Here is a 12,426-nt window from a genome sequence, read left to right as displayed (position 1 = left end):
ATAACCATGGATTTGGTAGTGATTTCTTAAATATGACACCAAAACATAAGCAAGAAAAGAAAAAATAGATAAAATGGACTCAGTCAAAATTGAAAACTTTTGCTTATCAAAGGACACTATCAAGAAAGAAAGACAACCTATGGAATTGGAGAAAATAATTGCTAACCATATATCTGATAATGGTTTAATATCCAGAATATATAAAGAACTGCTGCAACTCAACAACAAAAGAAAAATAATACGATTTTTAAATGGGCAAGGTATTTGAATATACATTTCTTCAATGAAGACATACAAATGGACAATATGCAGATAAAATGATGCTCAACATCATGGGTAATTAGGGCAATGCAAATCAAAACCACAATGAGATACCCCCTCACATCCACTCAGATGGCTATTACATAAAAATAGAAAATAACGTATTGACAAGCATGTGAAGAAATAGGAACCCTTATACGCTGTTGGTGGGAATGTACAATGGTTAGCCATGGTGGAAATCAGTTTGGTGGTTCACAGTGAGTTTAACATAGAATTACCACGTGACCCAGCCATCCAACTTCTTGGTATATACCCAAAATAACTGAAAGCAGGGACATAAACAGATATTTGTACACCAATGTTTACTGAAAACAACCCGGTGTCCATCAAAAGACGAATGGATAAATCAAATGTGGCATATGCTCACAAGGGACTATACTTCAGCTACAAACAGGAATGAAGTTATGATACATGCTGCAACATGGGTGAACCCTGAAGCTCAAGTTTAGTGAAACAAGCCAGACAGAAAAAGTTAAATACTGTGTGATCTTGCTTATATGAAATATGTAGAGAAGCAAACTTCATTGATTCAGACGGTAGTTTATAGGGGTGGAGGCGGGGGGCAGGAAGAGGAGTTATTTATTAATGGATACAGAGTTTCTGTCAGAGGTGATGAAAATTTGGGGTAATGCACACTGGTGATGGGAGCACAATATTGTGAAAGTAATTAATACTAGTGAATTGTACACTTGAAGGTGGTTAATGGGGATGTTTGAATTGTATATTTGTCACTACAATAAAGTTTTCTTTTAAACATTGAGCCATAAATACAATGAAAAAACGCTATGACTAACAACATAATGATAAAAGACTGAAGACTTTTCCCCAAAGATTGGTTGTAATGAAAGGATGTCCACTTTCACCAATGCTATTTAATATTGTACTGGAGATCTGACCAATGAATAAGACAAGAAAAAGAAATAAAACATCATAGAGATTGGAAAGGAAGAAGGAAAACTGTCTTTATTTGCAGATGACATGATTGTGTATGTAGAAACTCCTAAGGAACCTTTGCAAAGGCTATCAGATTTAATAAATGAGTTCCATAAGGTTACAGAATAAAAGGCCAATATAAAAATTGATTGTATTTCTATATATTATCAGTTAACAATTAGAAGTCACATTTAAAATGCAATACCATTGGCAACAGACTGAAAAACAAGATATGTTTAGGATAAATTTAACTATATAGGTGTGAGATGTGTAAACTAAATATTTAAAAATATTGCTGTGAGAAATTAAAGAAAACCTAACTAAATATTGTAATGAAGACCCAATATTATTAGAATGCTAACTCTCTTAAGTTGATCTATAGATTCAATTCAAACTCAATAAAAATTTAAACAGGAATTTTGTAAAATTGGCAAGATATTGAATGGCCAAAATAATTTTGTAAAACAAGAACAAATTTTGAGGACTTACACAACCTGATTTTAATACTTACTATTAAGATACAGCAATCAAGGCAGTGTCATATTAGCCTAAAGGTAGACATATGAATCAGCGGAATAAACTAGAGAGTCCATAAATATGTCATGAAAGGTAGATTGACTTTTGACACATCTGTCAGGGTAATTTAGAGGTTAAAGAAAACTCTTTTCAATAATTGGGGATGGAACACTGGATGTCCATTATGAAAAAAGTAAATCCAAAAATTAATTTTAAAATAACCATAAACCTAAACATAAAGGGCACAGCTATAAAACTTCTAAAAGAAAACATAGGAGAAAATGCTTATAACTTGGAGCTATGCAAAAATTTCCTATAAAATACAAAAAGCAAAAAATATTAAAAGAAATAATGGATGAATTTCACTTCATCAGAATTAAAAAATTTCTGCTCTTTTAAATATCTCTTAAGAAAATGAAAAGACAAGCCACAGATGGTGAGACAATATTTGCGATTCTTATATCTATCAAAGGACTTACATACAGAGTATGAAAATAATTCTTCATTTAGTAAAAAGAAAACAACAAAGCCAACTAAAAACATGGGCACAAGATTTGAACAGACACCTCAAGAATGAAGATCTACAAATAACCAATATGTACATGAAAGAATGCAACATTATTAATTATCCAAAATGTGGATGTGTAGCAAAGTAAAACTACAATGAGAGACTACTACATGCTCAAATGTCTAACAAGCAAATAGCTGATAACCCCAAGGGTTAGTAAAGTTAAAGAGCAATTGACGTACTCATCCCCTGCTCATGGGAAGTTAAAATTTTACAACCACTTTGAAAAACAGTTGGGCATTTTCTTAGAAGTTCAACATTCACTTCCCATAAGCATGAGTCAGATTTCTCCAGAGAAATGGAAGCCACAGGTGTATATAAATATAGATAGATGTGTTACAAGGAATTGGCTCGTGTGACCATAGGGACTACCAATTCTGAACTCTGCAGGGCAGGCCACAGGCCGGAACCTCTGCTGCAGGTGATATTGCAGTCCCGAGCCTGAATTCCCCAGGGAAACTGGCAGGCTGGACATTCCATCAAGAGTTTCTGTTGACGTCTTGAGCAGACATTCCTCTGATCCCTGGCACCCTTAGTTCTTGCTGTTAAGATTGGAGGATGCCCACCCACAACTGATTGGAGGAGACTCGCCCACATTTTGGAGCATAAGCTTCTTAAAGTCAACTGATTGCTGATGCTAATCCCATCTACAAAATATCTCTATAGCAAAACCCAGGCCAGTGTTTGACCACACAACTGGACATGATAACTAGCCAAGTTGACACAAAAAATTAACCATCACACCACAGAATCAGCAACTCCATCCCTAGGTATTTACCCAGAAGAAATGAAGACATATGTCCACACAAAGACTTGCACATGAATGTCCATAGTAACTTTACTTATGATATCCAAAAGCTGGACGTAACCCAGATACTCACCCATTTGTTAAATGGTAAGCAATATGGGTCATAGTCTCACAATATAATACTGTCCAGGAATAATTAAAAAATAGACTCCTGATACACGTAATAATGTGAATGAATCTCAAAAACAGTGTGCTAAGTGAAATTAATCACCAAGAGAGTACATATTTTATTATTTGATTTATATGAAGGTGTAGAAATGACAAGTCTAATCTATAGTGACTGAAGGCAGGTCAGTGGTTGTCTGGGGTTGGTGGTTGGGGGAGCTGGACTGCAACGAGCCATGTAGCACATTTAGGAATAAAGGGGCTGTTCTATATCTTGATTGTGCTGGTGGTTATAGGGTGGGTAGAGTTTGTTCAAAGCTCACCAAAATGTACAGCCATAATGGGTGCATTTTATTGTATATAATTTATACCTCAATGAAGTTGATTTTAAGAAAGGGAAGGATCTTTCTGTTAAAGATCAAGAGACTTAAAAGACTGATAGAAATGCAGTGTTTGGACTTTGGGTTCTAATTCAAATTTATCAATCAGGTAAAGAAAATGTTGAGACAATGTGGAAAATTACACACAAACGGTGAATGGTATGAAATTAAGAGATTTAAGAATATTGAGGTGTTATATTGCTATTATGGGCAAAATAAGTTGCATCTGTTAGTGATATTAAAAATTCGACAGATTACCAGAAAAACAAGAAAATAAATGAGGGGGTTGAGGAATCAAGAAAAAAGACCTTTTTTTGATTGCTGAAGCCGGTGATAGAGGTTCATTGATCATGGTGGTTCGTTGCACTATAATCTCTTACTTTTAATTTTCTTTGGATTTTTCCATCATAAGATACATAAAAACAATTCAAATACTTACTTTCTACCAAATGGGTGATTTATGCTTCTTTTATTGAACCCTATTGATACACTGTCTATAAATCCATATGGTGTAAATATCCCCAAACACTAGCCTCTCTAAGTAGACAGTGAGACAATGTGTCCAGATTATAGTACATATTTGGTGGCAAATAACTGTTTCTTGAATTTACCTAGTCAACATCATCAGATCACAAATGTACTATATATACAGAATAATAAATAATTATTATCCTAATATATTTTAATATAGTATATATATACATTTATTATAATAAATGAATATAACTATAATAAAGAGAATAATTAACATATTAGCTTTCTAGGGCTGTCATAACAAATTATCACAAACTTGGTGGCTAAAAACAATAGAAATTTATTCTCTCACACTATCCTGGAGGCTAGAAGTCTAAAACCAAGATGTCAAAAGAGCCATGCCCCCTCTGGGTAAAATTTTTGAGGAACCACCAAATTGTTTTCCACAGCGACTACACCAATTTACAATCCTACCAGCAATGAATGAGGATTCCAACTTCTCCACATCCCCATCAACAATTTTTATTTTCCAATTTTTAAATTATAGTCCTTCTAATAGATGTGGAATCTTATTGTGGTCTTGGTTTGTATTCCCCTGATGCATAGTGATGTTGAGCATCTTTTTTTTGTACTTATTAGCTGTTGGTGCATCTTCTTTGGAGAAATACCTACTTTTTTCATTGTAGTTTTGTGTTTGAATTGTAGGAGTTATTTTTATATTCTGGATATTAAACCCTTTTCAGATATATGATTTGCAACTCTTTTATCCCATTCTGAGGGGTTGTCCTCTCACTTTTTTGATAGTGTCGTTTGATGCACAAAAATTTCTAAGGCTGATGAAGTTAAGTTTATTTTTTTCTTTTATTGCTCATGATTTTTGCGTCATATTTTAAAAACTATTGCCAAATTCAAGGTCATGAAGACATTCCCCTTTTTGTCTTCTAAGAATTTTCTACTTTTAGCTCTTAAATTTTGGCCTTTGATCCATTTTGAGCTAATATTTGTATATGGTGTAAGGTAAGTGTGCCGGTTTGGATATATTATGTTCCGCCTCCCCAAAAGCCAACTTTTAATCCAACCTTGTGGGATGTTTGGATTACATGTTTCCATGGAGATGTGACTCAACCGAGAGGTGAAACATTTGATTAGATATTTCCATGAAGGTGTAGCCCCACCCATTCAGGGTTGATCTTAATTAGATCACCAGAATCCTTTAAGACATGCTTGGGCACCAACAGAGATGCTAGGAGCTGACCAAGATGCTTGCTGATGCTTACAGATGCTTGCAGATGCAGAGAGAAGGACATTTGGAAATGCTAAGCTAAGAGAAACCCAGAGGCATTCTGGAGAATGTCATTTTGAAATGCAACTGGGCAAAGGAACAGCAGACACCAGCCATGTGCCTTCCCAGCCGACAGAGGTGTTCCAGATGCCATCAGCCATTCTTCAGTGAAGGTTTCCTCTTGCTGATGCCTTAGTTTGGACACTTTTATAGCCATAGAACTGTAAATTTGTAGCCAAATAAACTCCCTTTATAAAAGCCAACCCATTTCTGGTATTTTGCATAATGGCCGCATTAGCAAACTGGAACAGTAAGGGTAAAACTTAATTCTTTTGCATGTGGATATCCGTTTTTCCAAGCACCATTTGCTGAAGAGATCACTTTCCCCATTGAATAGTCTCCCCACCTATAGTCAAAATTTAATTGACCATATTGTAAGGGTTTATTTCTGGGCTCCCAAATCTGTTCCATTGATCTACATATCTGTTTTTATGCCAGTACCACACTGTCTTGATACTATGGTTTGTAATAAGTTTTGATATTGGAAAGTGTATGTTTCCAACTTTGTTCTTCATTTTCAAGATTGTTTTGGCTATTGTAAGTTCCTTTTATTTCCATATAAAATTTAAGAACAGCTTGCCAATTTCTGCAATTAAAAAAACAATAATAGCTGAGATTTGGGCAGGGATTTTGTCAAATCTGTACATGAATTTGGGAATAATTGCCATCTTAACATATTAGGTCTTTTGATCCTTCACCTTGGGATGTCTTTCCATGTATTTAGGTTTTCATTTCTTTCAACAATGTTTTGCAGTTTTCACTGTACAAATCTGCCACTTCTTTTGTTAAACTTTTTCCTGTGTCTTATTTTTTTATGCTCTTGTCCGTTGAATTGTTATGTTAATTTCATTTTCAGATTGTTCATTTCTAGTGTATGAAAATACAATTGATTTTTGTATATTGATCTTGCATCTTGAAATTTCCAGAACTCATTTGCTAGTCCTAATAGTTTTAAGTGGAGTCCTTAGGATTTTTAATATAGAAGATTATGTCATCTGAAAATAGTTTTACTCTTTCCTTTCTGTTTGAATACCTTCCATTTAGGGTCAATTGATTTTTGACAAAGATGCCAACAAAATTAAATGGGAAAGGAGTGGTGCTGGAACCACTGGATATTCCCATGCAAAAGAATGAAGTTGGACCTTGTGCTGGTTTGGCTATATTATGTCCCCCAAAAGCCATGATCTTTAATGAAATCTTGTGGGAGCAGACTTATTAATCATTTTGATTAGGGTGTGACCTCTTGATTGAATGTTTCCATGGAGATTTCATCCCACCCATTCAGGATAGATCCTAATTGGATCACTGAAGTCCTTTAACGAGAGCTCACATAGAGCAGCTGAGAGAGATTTTTAGAGATAGCTGTTAGAAGCAGATGCTTAGAGATGCCAGCCCAGAGTTTGCTCCCAAGAAGCTAAGAGAGACAAGCTCAGAGACATTTTTGAGAACGCCGTTTTGAAACATAATCCTGGAGCAAGGGACCAGCAGACATCAGCCATGTGGGAAAGCTGACAGAGGTGTTCGGACACCATTGGTTCTTCAGAGAAGGTATCCTTTTGCTGATGCCTTAGTTTGGACACATTTATGGCCTTTGAACTGTAAAACTGTACCCAAATCAATCTCCTTCATAAAAGCCAATCCACTTCTGGTATTTGCATAATGGCAGCATTAGCAAACCAGAACAGACCTCTACTTTAAACTATGCATAAAAATTAATTTAAATGACCCCAATACTTAAATGTAAGATCTAAAACTATAAAATACTTTGAAGAAAACATAGGCGTAAATCTTCATGATCATGGATTAAGCAATGATTTCTTAGACATGACACCAAAAGAACAAGCGACAAAAGAAAAAAATAAATTGGACTTCATCAAAATTAAAACTTTAATGCTTTAAATGACGCCACCAAGAATGTGAAAAGACAGAATGGAGAAAATATTTGCAAATTATATATCTGATCAAGGAATTGTATGCAGAAAAATAAAAATCTTACAATTCAATAATGAAAAGACAAATATCCCAATTAAAAATGGGCAAATACCTGACTAGTAATTTTTCCAAAGAAGATATATAAATGTTCAAGCACATGAAAAGATGGTTAGCACCATTCATCATTAGGGAAATGCAAATCAAAGCCACATTTAGATACCATTCTTTATCCACTAGAATGGCTGTGATGAAAAACATAGCCAATAGTGTCCCATAAGCACATCACTTATGGGAATGTTAAGTGGAATAGACACTCTGGAAAACAGTTCAGCAATTTCTTTAAAAGTTATTTATCATATTACCAAGCAATTCCATTCCTAGATGTATATCCAAGAGCCCTGACAATGTATGTTCACACAAAGACTTCTATAGGAATAGCCATACATCCATAATAGCCCCAAAGTGGAAAACCCAAATATACATCAGCTTTTTAATGGGTGAACACAAAATGTGCATAGAATACTGATTGAAAATAAAAATGAATGAAGCACTGATACATGCTACAAATCTCAAAAGCATTACGCTCAATGAAAGAAGGAAGACACAAAAGAAAACTTATTATATGATTCTGTTTGCATGAAATGTTCAAAGTAAATCTATACAGTCAGAAAGTAGATAGACGGTTGCCCAGGAAGAGGGGCAGGAATGAGGAGTAACTGTAAATGGGCAGGAGGTTTCTTTTTAGGTGATGGAAATGTTCTAAAATTAGATTGCACTGGTCAGTGTACAACTCTGTGAATATATTAAAGTTCATTGACTTCTACACTTAAAATGAGTGAATTTCATGGAGTATAAATTGTATTGCATTAATACTGTTGAGAGAGAGAGAGAGAGAGAGAGAGAGAGAGAGAGAGAGAGAGAGAGAGAGAGAGAACTCTGGAACCAAGTTCTTTGGTTTGAAGCCTGTGTGATCTTAGACAAGATACCTAACCCATGTTTCAATTTCTTCATTGATAGCTATCAGTAGTATTTACTTAACAGAACAATTGTGAGTATTATATTAATTGAAGCATATAAATTCTTTAAGACTGTGCTTTGTACATTTCATGTCCTGGCCAGGTTTGAGACATTATTATTCACTATCAATTATAACATTGTCATCGTCATTATTATTATCTTCTTGTTTCTGAAGGAAGACCTTTTCCATGAGGACTTACTATTAAAAACAGCCTCCCCTCAAGAACCCATAAACACACACACACACTCTCACACACATATGCCCACACATTCATGCATATGCTGCTCACTCACACACATGCACAGGCACACAGGCTGTCACACACGCATGCCCTTACACACACACTAACATGCACACACTCTTCTTACCAGATCTAGGGTAGGTCAATATGATGACATCGTCATCTCTCACCAAAAACTCATCCCTGGCACGGTGCAGATCCTCCTTGCTGGTGAATAAAGGGTTCATCTTAATCCCTTCAAACAAGTATAATTGCTGGGACATCTTGACACGGTCCTCCTGTTCAGTGAAGCTTCCAGGACCACCAGATCTGAGTACCGACATTGGATTGGACGGCCCCTTTAAATAAATCAGAGAAGAAATTGGAACAGCCCTGGCGCCACTGCAGAGCAATACTCTGTCCTCGGCAGCTCCCAAAGAGCAGGTCTTACTCAACAGGGGGAGTGAATGGGGTGGAGGTTGGCAGAGTCAAGCACTCCCCCTTAGACATGGAAAAGCCTGACAGGCTATAAAAGGGTGACATCCAGACCAATAAACAGGAGATGGGGAACTGAGCCAAGGACAGGGGAGAGCAGCTGGGGGAGGAGAGGCAGCCAGGGCTCTCCAGTTTAAGAAACTGAGGGTGCAAGGGGCTGAGGGGCTCCTTCAAGTCTCTCTGCAAGTCAGTGGCTCTGGAAGAGATTCGCAGACTCCCTTTCTCAGGATTCCCACTGCCCCTTCACCCAGCTCCCATATATTCCTGGAAAGATTTCCAGTGCAAAAAGAGGAAAGAAGACCAAAGAGGCTTACGGTTATTTCACATAAAAGGGTGTCTTGGGAACTCTGGTTTTAAACCTGTGTAGGAGACCAGGGCCAGCGGAGCTTCCTAAGCTTCTCTAAAACAAATAAGCACACAGCAGCCTGCATGACCCAGGGCAGTTAATCAAAATGTAACCAGTCTCCCTCAGAGAGAGGGAGCATGCAGATAATCAATTCTCCCTCCTGTGACAGATTAACTAAACATTTGCAAGGTCCACTGTTTCCTGGAACCAAGGTTGTTACTCCCTTCCTAGCATGTAGCTAATCTAAACATTACAAGACACCTTTATCACATACCCACTGGAAGATTCTTGTTTCAAGCCCCTATAACTGGCCCTGCAGAATCCCAGTTCACAATGGGGTGCTTTCACACAGAATTCATAACCAGCCACTGTCAGAGTGGCTTCACTGACTTCTTGCTTCAATCCTGTAAGTAAGTTCCTATAATAAAGTTTATGTCTCACATCATTCCTGGTGTATTCTTTGGTCCCTCTGCTGGAAAAGCCTTTGTGTGGAACAATTGGCGAGCCAGCCGGGAGACTAAAGAAACCCTGGCTGCTGATGGCATGAACTTAGGAAAGGGAGATTCCCCAGGTGGGACACCAGGGTGGCCTGCAACAACTATGTGAGGAGGGGTGGCTACCCTCATAGATGAATGGGGTCTTCCAAGGGAGTGTGGAGATGCTTGTAAGTCTCCAGCTGGACTGAGCCCTCCTGCAACAGGACACAGGAATATTAGGATTTCATAAGGAACAGAGAAGCCGCCAGGCTGCCCGCAGCAGTAGCCTGGCCACTCTTGGAGGCTGTGCATGCAGCTATGGAAAAGGCCTTAATAGCCGAGGGGGAAGTCCATTGCTGGGAAGAAGAATTAAAGTTAGGCAGAGACATGCAGCAACTCCTGATCAAAGGGTAACTTCCCCCAGACATACTGTGGCAATATATCAGTATAAAATACAAGGGGGCCAAAAAGCAAGAAATAAATTGTCACTATCAAAGAATTAGAGAGATTGGGCAATATGATCCCCACTCACAGTCCATTTAATAGCCCTGTCTGGCCAATGAAAACACCTAATGATACCTGGAAAATGAATATTGGTTTTAAAGAGCCTAATAAAGTAACACCTCCTTTGTCTGTAGCTGTGCTGAATATAGCTACCTTGTTGCAAAATATAAGTACTCAGCTAAGCAAGTTTCATTTTGTATTAGACATTGTTAATGCTTTCTTTAGAATTTCCTTAGACCCTTGCAGCCAGCCTGCATTCACCTCCATGTTTGAAGGACCATGGACATGTGTTGAATTTCCAGACGGCTGCCTTCATTGTCATACTATCTTCCATCGTCTGGTTGGGAAAGACCTAAATTAATGGAAATACCCCCAAAATGGAATTCTGTTTCATCACATTGATGATGTTATGCTAACCAGTAACTCTTTGCAGACCTAGCAACGGCCACTAACACTGTGGTGACCCACCCTCAGAGCTGGGGATGGATAGTAAAAAGAGATTAATTACAGGGCCTGGATCCTCTGTCATCCCCTGTGTGGGGATGGTTGTCTGAGTTAGTCCTTCAACTTGGAGCAAGGCATTATAGGTAGCACATAGTTGCTTCTCTAAGAGGCTACATCACAGTTCAGCTCCTTTCCAAAGCTGAGACCTAAAGCCAATGGGGGCTTGTTTTGTCTGTTGCCTTTGCCACAAGCCTCACCCAAAGCCAATGTCTGTGCTGACCACATCCAATTCACAGGGTACATCTTAGTCCACAAAACGGAAGCTTGAGTGAAAGGTCTGGAGCTCGTGTGATAGCTCAGTTAGCTTTTTCAAAGGCAGCCTGCTGTGGAAAAATCCCATTCCACACTTTTCCTTTTCTAACCAGGGTATACAAAGGTCTTAGAATCTGTGCTAAACAGGGATTAATGGTCTCCAACAACCTCATAAACCAAGAAGATCCATTTATTATTTAGGAGTCTGCAATGTAGGATAACTTTGCACATTATTAACAACAGTTGAAGGAATGGCTTTAACCTTACCCACAATAAGCCCTGGGATACCCAGACCTGCAAGGAGCATTGTTCCCACACTTACAATGAAAAAGAGCTAGAATAATGTCAAAGCCATTATTGGACATAGTTTGAAACCCATGGGAGAACTAGGCTTGCAAAGAAAACAAAGTATCCTGAAATCTAGGAGAGACTGTGAGTGGGTGGGTGGGGTAGGGGTGTGAACATGCACTTATATGGGAAAGACACAACTGGGCATCTGTGAGGAAACAGAATGAACAATCACTACACTAACCATCTTGATTTGCTTGGGCTTCCGCTTTTTCCAGGGAACAAGGAGGAAGAGAAGGAGGCCAACACACCAATGATCCTTTACGTGGTTGGCAATGGAGACCTCCCCTCCCGTGAAACTGTGGCAAGCAAGTCAAGGCCAGGGATAAAGAGCTGGCTGATAGTTGACAGATGGCTGAGATCTTACACAAACCTCCTGTTCCCACATCCTGACTGTTGCCTGCCCAAGGACATTCCTCCCAGGTTAACCCATCCACTCCCTCACTCCCCCTCTCCCTCACCCCCGCTTCTCTTAAACAGCCCAATAAGTCACTTCCACAACCCAGCCTTTTGAACAGAACCCCTGTTTGCTGGTGCTCTGCATGCATGCTGCTTTTGCTCAATAAAATCTATGTTATTATTATGATGATTATTACAGCAAAGGCCTATGGTGTTTCCCCTTTTGGAAAATGAGAACTTCAGCTCCTGTGTCTCCAGCTGCTTGAAGTTCAACACCTGTAAGCAGAGTTAAGCCAAAATAGGGGCAAATCGGTGAAGGCAGAATTCAGGATAGCGGGAATGTGTGGAAACACTGGGCACTGCATTACCTGGTGAGACCACATCCTATGGCAGGCTCTGTCTCCCCAAACCCACAAGATGCTCTAAGAGAAGATGTAAGAGAGCCCTAACAAAGCATCCAGTGTAGGATGGGTCTCGAAATCTAA

General features: G+C 38.4%; 1 protein-coding gene across 1 annotated transcript in view; it reads right to left on the bottom strand.

Annotated features, from left to right (window-relative positions):
* Positions 1-9,039, bottom strand: part of LOC119521798 (bile salt sulfotransferase-like) — a 42,334-nt gene extending 33,295 nt beyond the window's left edge. Inside the window, exon 1 of the mRNA XM_037820471.1 lies at positions 8,766-9,039. Within this exon, the coding sequence (XP_037676399.1) occupies positions 8,766-8,961 (196 nt within the window). The 5' untranslated portion in view covers positions 8,962-9,039. The remainder of the gene's footprint in view (positions 1-8,765) is intronic.
* Between the last annotated feature and the right edge of the window lie 3,387 nt (positions 9,040-12,426).

Source organism: Choloepus didactylus, chromosome 27, assembly GCF_015220235.1.
Source record: "Choloepus didactylus isolate mChoDid1 chromosome 27, mChoDid1.pri, whole genome shotgun sequence".
Lineage (NCBI taxonomy): Eukaryota > Metazoa > Chordata > Mammalia > Pilosa > Megalonychidae > Choloepus > Choloepus didactylus.
This window is presented reverse-complemented; position numbering and strand designations above follow the sequence as displayed.